Source organism: Elgaria multicarinata, chromosome 3 (genome assembly GCF_023053635.1).
Source record: "Elgaria multicarinata webbii isolate HBS135686 ecotype San Diego chromosome 3, rElgMul1.1.pri, whole genome shotgun sequence".
Classification (NCBI taxonomy): Eukaryota; Metazoa; Chordata; class Lepidosauria; order Squamata; family Anguidae; genus Elgaria; species Elgaria multicarinata.
The window spans coordinates 171794624-171807189 of record NC_086173.1 but is presented as its reverse complement, the minus strand read 5'-3'; the positions used below and the strand labels follow the sequence as shown (position 1 = coordinate 171807189).

General features: G+C 46.2%; 1 protein-coding gene across 1 annotated transcript; it reads left to right on the top strand.

The window, feature by feature from the left end:
• The first annotated feature begins 10232 nt into the window (after positions 1-10232).
• LOC134396394 (zinc finger protein OZF-like) lies at positions 10233-12211 on the top strand. The gene has a single exon (XM_063122877.1). The coding sequence runs from the start codon at positions 10360-10362 to the stop codon at positions 11917-11919; it is 1560 nt and encodes a 519-aa protein (XP_062978947.1). The 5' UTR covers positions 10233-10359; the 3' UTR covers positions 11920-12211.
• The last annotated feature ends 355 nt before the right edge of the window (positions 12212-12566 follow it).

The window sequence follows — 12566 nt, the reverse complement described above, 5'->3', positions numbered from 1 at the left end:
TGCACGAAAGGGAAGAGAATTCAAGAGACACTAGTATATTCACAATGAATTCTTGGTGACAGGCATAACAAATAATGACCAAGTTGACCTGGATATTTTCCAAAATGAAAGGTCGAAGTAACACCCCATCACTTGGCCCAAAGAGTTATTTGAGCAATGAACACGGGGTGAGAACATATTCCATTTCAAAAGCCCTGGGTATGTTCATCAAAAAGATATACAGATGACTGGGGGGCGGGGGGAGGGGAATAGACTTAGGTTCAAATCTCCTGGGGCTGATGAACTGCATCCTAGAGTAAGGAAAGAGCTAGCAGAAGAACTCTTAAACTGGAGGGAGGTAACGTAGGGTGACCATATGGAAAGGAGGACGGGGCTCCTGTATCTTTAACAGTTGCATGGAAAAGGGAATTTCAGCAGGTGTCATTTGTATATATGGAGAACCTGGTGAAATTCCTTCTTCATCACAACTGTTAAAGTGCAGGAGCTATACTAGAGTGACCAGATTTAAAAGAGGGCAGGGCACCTGCAGTGTTAACTGTTGTGATGAAGAGGAAATTTCACCAGGTTCTCCATGTATACAAATGGCACCTGCTTAAATTCTCTTTTCAATACAACTATTAAATATACAGGAGCCCTGTCCGCCTTTTCATAGGGTCACCCTAGGTAACGAGTTGGGAACCACAGGGCTCAGTCATGGGCCCAGTGCTCTTCAACATTTCTTATTAATGACTTGGATGGGGAGGTGCAGGGAATGCTGATCAAATTTGCAGATGATTGGGTGGGATAGCTAATACCCTGGAAAACAGAAACAAACGTCAAAGGGATCTTGATAGGCTGGAGTGCTGGGCTGAAAACAGAATGAAATTTAATAGGGATAAATGGCAAGTTCTACACCTAGGAAAAACAAAACAAATTCACAGTTACAAGATAGGGAATACTTGGCTTAGCAATACTACAAATGAGAAGGATCTTGGAATTGTTGTAGATCACAAGCTGAATATGAACCAACAGTATGATGTGGCTGCAAAAAAAGCAAATGCTGTTTTGGGGTGCATTAATAGAAGTATAGCTTCCAAATCGCACATGGTACTGGTTCCTCTCTGTTCACCCCTGGTTAGGCCTCATCTTGAGTATTGCGTCCAGTTCTGGGCCCCACACTTCAAGAAGGATGCAGGAAAGCTGGAGCGTGTTCAGAGGAGGGCAACCAGGATGATCTGGAAACAAAGCCCTATGAATAGAGACTGAAGGAACTGGGCATGTTTAGCCTGGAGAAGAGAAGACTGAGGGGAGACATGATAGCACTCTTCAAATATTTGAAAAGTTGTGCCACAGAGGAGGGCCAGGATCTCTTTTTGATCCTCCAAGAGGGCAGGGCACAGAATAATGGGCTCAAGCGACAGGAAGCCAGATTCCGCCTGGACATCAGGAAAAACTTCCTGACTGCTAGAGCACTACAGCAATAGAACCAATTACCTAGGGAGGTTGTGTTCTCTCCCACACTAGAGGCCTTCAAGAGGCAGCTGGACAACCATCTGTTAGGGATGCTTTAGGGTGGATTCCTGCATTGAGCAGGGGGTTGGACTCAATGGCATTGTAGGTCCCTTCCAACTCTACTGTTCTATGATTGTAAGGGTGTGAAAGGCCTGGTTGCTTATAAACCCCTTACCAGAGTAAGTTTTAGATTTTAAAGTCTCCCAGTCTCCAGGTAGAAGGCCTCTCTGTGATAGAAAGAAAGATTATCTTGATATTTCTGTATGTAATATTGTGTGACCCTGTTCAGACAACAAACCAACCTTGGTGGTTATGTATTTTGATCAAAACATTATGGCATAGTGTTGTATGAACCATGACTTAGTGTGTCATAGAAACAGAATAGTAGAGTTGGAAGGGGCCTATAAGGCCATCGAGTCCAACCCCCGCTCAGTGCAAGAATCCACCCTAAAGCATACCTGACAGATGGTTGTCCAGCTGCCTCTTGAAGGCCTCTAGTGTGGGAGAGCCCACAACCTCCCTAGGTAACTGGTTCCATTGTTGTACTGCTCTAATAGTCAGGACGTTTTTCCTGATGTCCAGCCGGAATCCGGCTTCCTGTCACTTGAGCCCGTTATTCCATGTCCTGCACTCTGGGAGGATCAAGAAGAGATCCTGGCCCTCCTCTGTGTGACAACCTTTCAAGTATTTGAAGAGTGCTATCATGTCTCCCCTCAATCTTCTCTTCTCCAGGCTAAAAATGTCCATGGTTAGGAATGAACCATTCCTAACCATGCTGGATACATAACCACGGTTTAAAATTTATTTTAATCTTTGTAAAAAGCTTTGACTTTGGGGCGTTATATAAATTCAATAAATATGAAATAAATAAATAATAATGCTCAGTACCCATTTGCTTATCCTGTTCTTTAAAACAACTGTTGGTTTTTATTGTCAAGTAATATCTTCACATCTTTATTTTAATTTGAAAACTTTACTTTTATGCAGTTTTGGAGTTGGTTTTAACAGATTTTCATTGTCCCCACTTTGCGTGGTTTTGGTTTGTGCTACAAGAAGGTTCACCCTGAAGGTTGGCGTGGAAATATCTTTAGATCGGCTGGATAGATACTTGCTACATCTGGATCAAATCACACGATTTCTCTGCTCAGACACATTATTATTATTATTATTATTATTATTATTATTATTATTATTTATTTATATAGCACCATCAGTGTACATGGTGCTGTACAGAGTAAAACAGTAAATAGCAAGACCCTGCCGCATAGGCTTACAATCTAATAAAATCACATGTCGATGAATTCCAGGTGACGAGCATAAAAAATAATGGTCAAGTTGACCTTTATGGTTTCAAAAAATAACGTGTTAAATTAAAGCTCCCATCACTTGACCCAAAGAAGTAGGCCCAGAAATACCTTCAGGTCAACTGGATAGTTATTTGCTACATTTGGATCAACGCACAAGACTTCTCTGCTCAGGCATCAACCCTGGGAGGAGCTCAAAGGAACTCAGGGCTGTCTGGCAGCATGGAAACAACAGGGGTGGGGTTTTTTTGTTGCCTTTGAGCTCCACTAAGCAAGGAGAAGGAAGCCAAAGGGTTCCTTGCAGGCTTCCAAAATAATTTCCCCCCCCTTATTCTGGGAAGCCTCTGTCCCAAAGGTGAAGGTGGCCTTGATGTCATCCCACTGCAAAACAACCCTGAGCCCACTGAAGGGTCATTTCAGGCGTAACCCAAAGCAGGTTTAGACAGAAAAAAGTCCTACAATTTCTGGCTGGGGAATCACGGGGAATTGTAGGGTTTTTCCCGTCGCAACATGCCTAAGGTTTCCCTTTTATCCTTTCCATGGTCCGTCTACAGAGCTGGGTTTGGGAATGGGCAGGCAGAAAGAGGAAGCCTGGTCAATTGCTCTGCACACCTTGGGAAAGAACAGGGCACCTTTTGAATGGCGCACAAAGGTCCCTCTTGACCCAGATGGGGGGCACAGAGGAGTGCATCAGGCCCTTAGCCGGCCTAAAAGATTTTGGGGGGCGGGGCGCGTCGCAAAACCAAGGGGGCAGTTCATTTCACTTGCAGGCTTTTTAAGGACAAAATGATAAACGGTTTTTGTGTTTGTAACGATTTTTAGAGGGGAGATAAATAGGGAGGAGGGGGCTGGGACCCTCGCATCAACCCCTGGCTACAGTTCTGGGTTGCCGTGGTATCTTTGCTCCCAGATCGCCACCCCACCCCCTGGGCAGGAGAGCCGGACCCAGGCGCGTCTGGCAAGAGGATCGCGCAATACAAAAATGCAAGTCAGGGCGCACTTTGCAGCTGGCTGCATGGAGAACCCCAACCGGGAAGGGGGGGTTCTCTCCTCCCACCCACCCAGAGACCCCCACTCTTTCTCCTGCTCTCACCCAAACGTTGCGCATAGAATTCTTGCCCGCCTTTCAGCTCTTTCTCCGGGAAACGCGCGAGGAGGTCGATCTCCAAGCGCGCCTTGCAGAGACCCAGGTGCGGGGATGAAATGCAAACAGACCTCGCTTCTGAATCCCTAAGAACACCAGGGAAGAGCCGACTTCAGGGCTGCTCTATGGACCATATCTCTAGGGTGCCCCGGTCCCATCTCTTTGCATTGGGCGCCCTCCAAAGAGGCCGCGTTCGCTCAGGAGCCGGAAGTGTCGCTGCAGGAGGAGACGCTTCTGCCACTCAGTCCTCCAACAGGCAAATGAACTGAGCGAACGCGGCCTCTTCGGAGAGCGCCCAATGCAAAGAGAAGGGACCGGAGCATCCTAGAGATATGGTCTATGGAGCAGCTCCTCCCGCACAGTGCGGGGCTCCTGCCTGGTGTGCAAAGGAAGCCAGAAGTGACGTCTGTTTCCATTTCATCCACCCCCACCCCCCACGCCCCTGTGTCTCTGCAAGGCGCGCTTGGAGATCGGCCCCCTCGCGCGTTTCCCGGAGATAGAGCTGAAGAATTCCAGGCGCAACATTTGGGTGAGTGAAGGAGAAAGAGTGGGGAGTCCCTGGGTGGGAGATGCCCCCTTCCCGGTGGGTGTTTTCCATGCAACCAGCTGCAAAAAAAAAAAAAAATGCGCCCAGAGTTGCAATTTTGCATTGCGCGATCCTCCCGCCAGCCACGCCTGGGTCCGGGTCTCCTGCCCAGGGAAAAATCAGAGAGAAAAGGGGGTGTCTGGGTCCAAAGATCCGGTTGCATCTCTGCAGGAAATTTGAGATTTGCGCAACCCAGGAGTGAAGCCAGGAGTCGAAGAGAGGGGTCTAGCCCCCCATCCCATTTTGTTGTTTATTCGTTCAGTTGCTTCCGCTTGTGAATTCATGGACCAGCCCAGGCCAGAGCTTTCTGTCGGCTGTCGCCACCCCTAGCTCCCCCAAGGTCAAGTCTGTCACCTCCAGAATATCATCCCTCCATCTTGCCCTTGGTCGGCCCCTCTTCCTTTTGCCTTCCACTTTCCCTAGCATCACCATCTTCTCCAGGGTCTCCTGTCTTCTCATTATGTGGCCAAAGTACTTCAGTTTTGCCTTTAATACCATTCCCTCAAGTGAGCAGCCTGGCTTTATTTCCTGGAGTATGGACTGGTTTGATCTACTTGCGGTCCAAGGCACTCTCAGCATTTTCCTCCAACACCACAGTTCAAAAGCATCTCTCTTCCTTCGCTCAGCTTAGCTCCCCCGAAATATTTTTTACAAACACTTTAGAAAGTTTACAGTTTTGCCCTTGAAAAACCTGCAGGTGAAATGAGCTGCCCCCTTACTTTGGGGGTGCCTCCCTCCCCCCCCCAAAGGCTTTCGGTCCTGCTCCGAGTTTGATGCCACCAGGCCTGGGGCAAGGGGAGACCTTTGGGCGCAGTTCCAAAGGAATAGCCAGGTTCTCCCTTTTTCTGCCTTCCCAAGCCCACCTCTCCGGACGGACCATGGAAAGGATAAGGGAACAAAGCACTGCATGTTTCAATGGAAAAAAGGACTACAATTCCCAACATCCCCCAGCCAGGAATTGTAGGACGTTTCCCCCTGTCTAAACCTCCATAGGATTGTGCCTTAAGTGACCCCTCGATGGGCTCAGGGTCGTTTTGCTGTGGGGTGGCATCAGGGCCACCTTCACCTGCCCAGAATACGGAGGAGGAGGGAGGTTGTTTTGGAAGCCTGCAAGGAACCCTTTAGCTTCCTCCTCCTTGCTTAGTGGGGCTCAAAAGCAACAGAAAAAAACCTCCCCTGTTGTTTCCATGCTGCCAGAGAGCCGTGCGTTCCTTTGAGCTCCTCTCAAGGTTGATGCCTGAGCATCTTCTAAAGGTATTTCTGGGCCTACTTCTTTGGATCAAGTGATGGGAGCTTTAACTAGGGTGACCCTATGAAAAGGAGGACAGGGCTCCTGTATCTTTAACACTGGCATAGAAAAGGGAATTTCAGCAGGTGTCATTTGTATGCATGTCGCACCTGGTGAAATTCCCTCTTCATCACAACAGTTACAGCTGCAGGAGCTATTCTAGAGTGACCAGATTTAAAAGAGGGCAGGGCACCTGCAGCTTTAACTGTTGTGATGAAGGGGAAATTTCCCCAGGTTCGCCATATATACAAATGACACCTGCTGGAATTCCCTTTTCTATGCAACTGCTAAAGACACAGGAGCCCTGTCCTCCTTTTCATAGGGTCACCCTAGCTTTAACTTGCCATATTATTTGGCCATTGGACAAATCCCCGAGACAGGAATTTCTCAGTGGTTTTTCTCAGTGCAGAGGTAGGTATTTACTCTCTTCCCAGTCATCCTTTTTAAAGTTTATAAAGGTTGCTTTTTTTTGGCAGGTCATGAATACTGTTTTCAGGACAGGCACCTGAGGGGCAGAGGCAAATGGTGGTTCTAAAAGATGAAGGAAGGACAAACCCGGCTGAAAAAGAAACAGCACAGCCTCCGAAAAGGTAACGAATTCTTCCTGTGAAGGATTTATTAGGACTACTGCTTTCCAACTTTTTCAAAAATGATCATGCCCTGCTTGTGGGTCTTCCGTGGGCAGCTAATCTGGAAAGTCTGGAAAGAATGCCGAATTAGATGGTCCATTTGTCTGATCAGTTACTACACTTTTTTGGGGGTGGGTGGGGGGGGTTTATTGTGAATATCAACAAAATGAGCCTGGGTCTGTTTTTTAGGCTCATAGTTTTGCATTTTTGTACCACCCAATAGCCGAGCTCTCCGGGCAGTTCACAAAAAACAAAACCACTCAAAGTATAAAACCAACAGTATAAAAACATGATATAAAAAATACATTAAAAACATACCTCACATCTTTAAAACGTCCTGAAAACATTCTAAAATTTCATTGGATATGCCTGTCGGAATAGATCAGCCTTTATTGCTTTTTTAAATTCTAAAAGACTGTAAAGTTGACAAATCTCCTCCGGCAGGCCATTCCACAGTCTGGGAGCAGCAGAAGAGGAGGTCCTCTGGGTAACAGTTGTTAATCTAGTTTTTGCTAGCTGAAGTAGATTCTTCCCAGAGAACCTGAGTGTGCGGGTCAGATTGTACGGGAGAAAGCGATCCCGTAGGTATGTAGTTTGACATTGTATGTAGTTTAAAGTGTTTTTATCTTATGTGAATCACCCAGAGAGCTTTGGCTATGTGGCGGTATACAAGCGCAATAAATAAATAAGTATAAATAAATAAATAGAACAAAAAATAACATTGTGAGAACAGAAATAAAATTCATTACATATACAGGAATATCCTATTTATCAACAGATATACCCCCCCCCCCCCGCAAAAAAAATCCAGCTCCCTTTTATAAGTGGGATGAATCTCAAAGGTCTTCTGGACTGACCACAAGTAGCAGATCATAGAATAGCAGAGTTGGAAGGGGCCTTCAAGGCCATCGAGTCCAACCCCCTGCTCAAGGCAGGAATCCACCCTAAAGCATCCCTGACAGATGGTTGTCCAGCTGCCTATTGAATGCCTCTAGTGTGGGAGAGCCCACAACCTCCCTAGGTAACTGATTCCATTGTCGTACTGCTCTAACAGTCAGGAAGTTTTTTCCTGATGTCCAGCTGGAATCTGGCTTCCTTTAACTTGAGCCCGTTATTCCGTGTCCTGCACTCTGGGAGGATCGAGAAGAGATCCTGGCCCTCCTCTGTGTGACAACCTTTTAAGTATTTGAAGAGTGCTATCATGTCTCCCCTCAATCTTCTCTTCTCCAGGCGAAACTTGCCCAGTTCTTTCAGTCTCTCTTCATAGGGCTTTCTTTCCAGACCCCTGATCATCCTGATTACCCTCCTCTGAACACGCTCCAGCTTGTCTGCGTCCTTCTTGAATTGTGCAGCCCAGAACTGGATGCAATACTCTAGATGAGGCCTAACCAGGGCTGAATAGAGAGGAACCAGTACCTCACATGATTTGGAAGCTATACTTCTATTAATGCAGCCCAAAATAGCATTGGCCTTTCTTGCAGCCATATCGCACTGTTGGCTCATATTCAGCTTGTGATCTACAACAATTCCAAGATCCTTCTCATTTGTAGTATTGCTGAGCCAACTATCCCCCATCTTGTAACTGTGCATTTGGTTTCCATTTCCTAATTGTAGAACTTGGCATTTATCCCTATTCAATTTCATCCTGTTGTTTTCAGCCCAGCACTCCAGCCTATCAAGATCACTTTGAAGTTTGTTTCTGTCTTCCAGGGTATTAGCTATCCCACCCAATTTTGTGTCATCTGCAAATTTGATAAGCGTTCCCTGCACCTCCTCGTCCAAATCGTTAATAAAAATGTTGAAGAGCACTTGTTAAACAAATGAAATATGCCACTAAGGAAGCCTTAAGAGATGAATGGTTTCATTTAAAAATGAATGGAGCTGATGTTATTAAAGATTCCCTTTGAATCTTCAATTCAGACATCTCTTGAAGGGCTGTTCTCTTTTCTCCAATAAACATAGAATCATAGAACAGCAGAGCTGGAAGGGGCCTACAAGGCCATCGAGTCCAGCCCCCTGCTCAATGCAGGAATCCATCCTAAAGCATCCCTGACAGATGGTTGTCCAGCTGCCTTTTGAAAGCTTCTAGTGTGGGAGAGCCCACAACCTCCCTAGGTCACTGGTTTTATTGTCGTACTGCTCTAACAGCCAGGACGTTTTTCCTGATGTCCAGCTGGAATCTGGCTTCCTGTAACTTGAGCCCGTTATTCCGTGTCCTGCACTCTGGGAGGATTGAGAAGAGATCCTGGCCCTCCTCTGTGTGACAACCTTTCAAGTATTTGAAGAGTGCTCTCATTTCTCCCCTCAATCGTCTCTTCTCCAGGCTAAACATGCCCAGTTCTTTCAGTCTCCCAACATTTCCCAGCTATCATAGCTGACTTGGGCATGCTGGGAGATGTAGAGCTTAGATGTGAAGGATTACACCCTTGGAATACCACCAGGGCCAAAAGTGTTCCCATCCCATTGCTCTGTCAGAAACCACAATGTTATTAGTTCATAGTAACTGCTCATTGAACATTGATTATATGAAGGGCAGCCCATGATGGATGTGGTCTTGTTCTGCTCAGCTAGGTCTTTTCTGAATTACTGTGTTCAAACTGTCTATACTGCTAGTTTTACCCTACCCAGTGCCTGTTTGGTGCATTCTCTTCCCCTCCTTATTGTTTTAATATGATTTTATCAGAATGTAAGCCTATGCAGCATGGTCTTGCTATTTACTGTTTTAGTCTGTACAGCACCATGTACATTGATGGTGCTATATAAATACATAATAATAATAATAATAATAATAATAACAACAACAACAACAACAACAACAACAACTTGGCCCAGGTCTCTGAGCCAGAAGGAGTGAGTTGGAAAGCGTTCTCAAGGTCGGGTTGCACCCAGTCCTGCATTTCCAACTCCCACCACAGCACCTGGGGGGTTATTAGGGTTAATTGGGATGTTGATCTGTTTCAGCTGTGGGAAAGAATGCTTCCATGGAGTGGGTCTCGCTCCTCCTGGAGGGGGTGCCAGGGGCCCGGGAAGGGCATTGGTTGGTGGAGATGGGTCACAGGGCCTGTCAACTGGCAAGGGATTAAAGAGGCCAGTAGCTGAGACTCGCCATCTTCCTGCAGGCTACACGTGTATTAGGTGGAAGATCTGGGAGACACTGCTCGGGGCTAAGTTAGTTGTTTTATGTTTTAAGTGTCTCAATACTCTTGGGAAGACTGGCCATGGCTGCGGCGGGTGTTAGAATGAGGTTAATGGTTTTAAGGGCTGGCTCTTCCCGGTTGGGGACAGGGTTCAGAAGGGGCCTGCCTGGGAATCTAGACATTTGGTCCAAGTGCCTACCTTGCAGGGAAGTTGGGTCAACCCTAGCTTCCTCCATAAATTATGGCCTACATTTCTCAATTACGTTTCTCAATGATCAATTCCCTCTGCCTTTCTCTGCAGGTGATGGACAGAGCAGTTACTCTCAAGAGACACACCAGGTCGCAACAAGAACAGCAAAGCAGGACAAAATAGAGGAAGAGACCTTTGAGGCCCAAGATGGATCACGGAGCCAGGAGTCAAATCAAGGCAAGAATGGGAGGAAAGAAGCCATTTTTAGCCAGGGTGATGGCTTCTGCCAAATCCCTATCCAGCAAGAAGGTCAGAGTGGAACAAGAAAGGATAAGTGCCCTTCATGTGGAAAAACGTTCAGTTCAAAATCAAAACTTAATGCCCACTGCTGTATTCCTATGGAGGAGAAATTATACAAATGCCTGGAGTGCGGAAAGAGCTTCCGTCGAAAAGCAAACTTTACTGCACATCAAAGAATTCATACAGCGGGGGAAACGTACATATGCTTTAAATGTGGCAAGAGTTTCATTCAAAAATCAGCCCTCACTTCTCATCAAAAAGTGCACACTGGAGAGAAACCATATAAATGCATGGAGTGTGGAAAGGACTTCAGCCACAGCATGAACCTAATTCAACATCAAAGAATCCATACAGGGGGAAAACCATGTACATGTTTAGAATGTGGGAAAAATTTCAGTTCAAACAGAGTTCTCGTTTTACATAAGAGAATCCACACAGGGGAAAAACCATACAAATGCCTGGAGTGCGGAAAGAGCTTCTGTCGAAAAGCAAACCTTACTGCACATCAAAGAATTCATACAGGGGGGAAAACGTACAGATGCTTTGAATGCGGCAAGAGTTTCATTCAAAAATCAGCCCTCACTTCTCATCAAAAAGTGCACACTGGAGAGAAACCATATAAATGCATGGAGTGTGGAAAGGACTTCAGCCACAGCATGAACCTAATTCAACATCAAAGAATCCATACAGGGGAAAAACCATGTACATGTTTAGAATGTGGGAAAAATTTCCGTTCAAACAGAGTTCTCGTTTTACATAAGAGAATCCACACAGGGGAAAAACCATACAAATGCTTGGAGTGTGGAAAGAGCTTCAGTCAGAAACCACATCTTATTTCTCATCGAAGAATCCATACAAGGGAGAAACCATACAAATGCCTGGAGTGCGGAAAGAGCTTCTATCGAAAAGCAAACCTTACTGCACATCAAAGAATTCATACAGGGGAGAAAACGTACAGATGCTTTGAATGCGGCAAGAGTTTCATTCAAAAACCGGCCCTCACTTCTCATCAAAAAGTGCACACTGGAGAGAAACCATATAAATGCATGGAGTGTGGAAAGAGCCTCAGTACTAGCCAAAGCCTAACTCAACATCAAAGAATCCATACAGGGGAAAAACCATATACATGTTTAGAATGTGGGAAGAATTTCAGTTCAAACAGAGGTCTTGTTTTACATAAAAGAATCCACACAGGGGAAAAACCATGCCAGTGCTTAGAGTGCGGAAAGAGCTTCCGTTACAGCTCATATCTTATTTTACACAAGAGACTTCATGCAGGGGAAAAACCATACAAATGCTTGGAGTGTGGGAAGAGCTTCAGACAGAAATCACATCTTGATTCTCATCGAAGAATCCATACAGGGGAGAAACCATATAAATGCTTGGAGTGTGGAAAGGCCTTCAGTCAAAACTCACACCTGACTGTGCATCGTAGAATTCACACAGGAGATAAACCTTATACATGCTTGACATGTGGAAAGAGCTTCAGTATTTGCGCATCCCTCACTACTCACCAGAGAATTCATACGGGGGAGAAGCCATATAAATGCTTCGAATGTGGAAAGAGCTTCAGTCAGAGTACAAGCCTTTCTACACATCAAAGAATCCACAGAGGGGAGAAACCGTATTCTTGCTTTGAGTGTGGAAAGAGCTTCAGTCAGAGCAGAAGCCTCACTTCTCATCAGCACAGGAACCATGTAAATGCGGAGGCCTTTTCTACACCTAAGGGTTATCCCAAGAAAATGGACGGATCGTCCCTGCCTGCGCCTGGGATCCCCTGTGTGGTTTTTGGATACACAGGCACTATCCCGGAATATAGGGCTAGTGTAGACATGCGCTTAGAATGTTGAGAGAGCTTTGGGTGAGGCACATGTGTTGCATCTCATCAAAGATCCTGTTTGGACAACACCCTATGCCAAATGGTTAATCATTTTGAGCTAAACATTCTGGCTTAGCGTGTCTTCTGAACCATTCCAAACCATTGTTTTTAAAAATGTTAAACATGTTTTTAATTTTACTGTAGGTTTAATTCTCATTTAAACTTTTGTAGTTTTAATTGTACACGTTTTAATTTTGTAAACTGTCATGAATCTCAGTACTGGGAAAAAGGCTGGATATCAATATTAGGGCTGTTGCCGGACCCCCTGCTCCGCCCCACTCCCGATCCGTAAATTGTGGATTGGGCCCGCTCCTCCCTACCTTGATCCACCTAGGGTCCGCGCCGCTGCAGAGCTCTGGCTCCAAATTGGAGCTCCACAGCGGTGGGGGGTGGTGCCAGGTAAGGCCCCCCTCACTCCTCCCCCTTACCTGCTTTCGTCCCAGCCCACCACCAGCTTCACTAGAGCCTGCTGCTCAACCAGGAACTGTAGGCCCCGCTTGCGGCCTACACTTCCGGGTTGAGCCGCGGGCTCTAGTGAAGCCGGCAATGGGCCATGACAGACGCAGGTAAGACTCCCCTCCCCCTTGCCCCCTTACCTAGCTCTGCCACCGTCGCCGC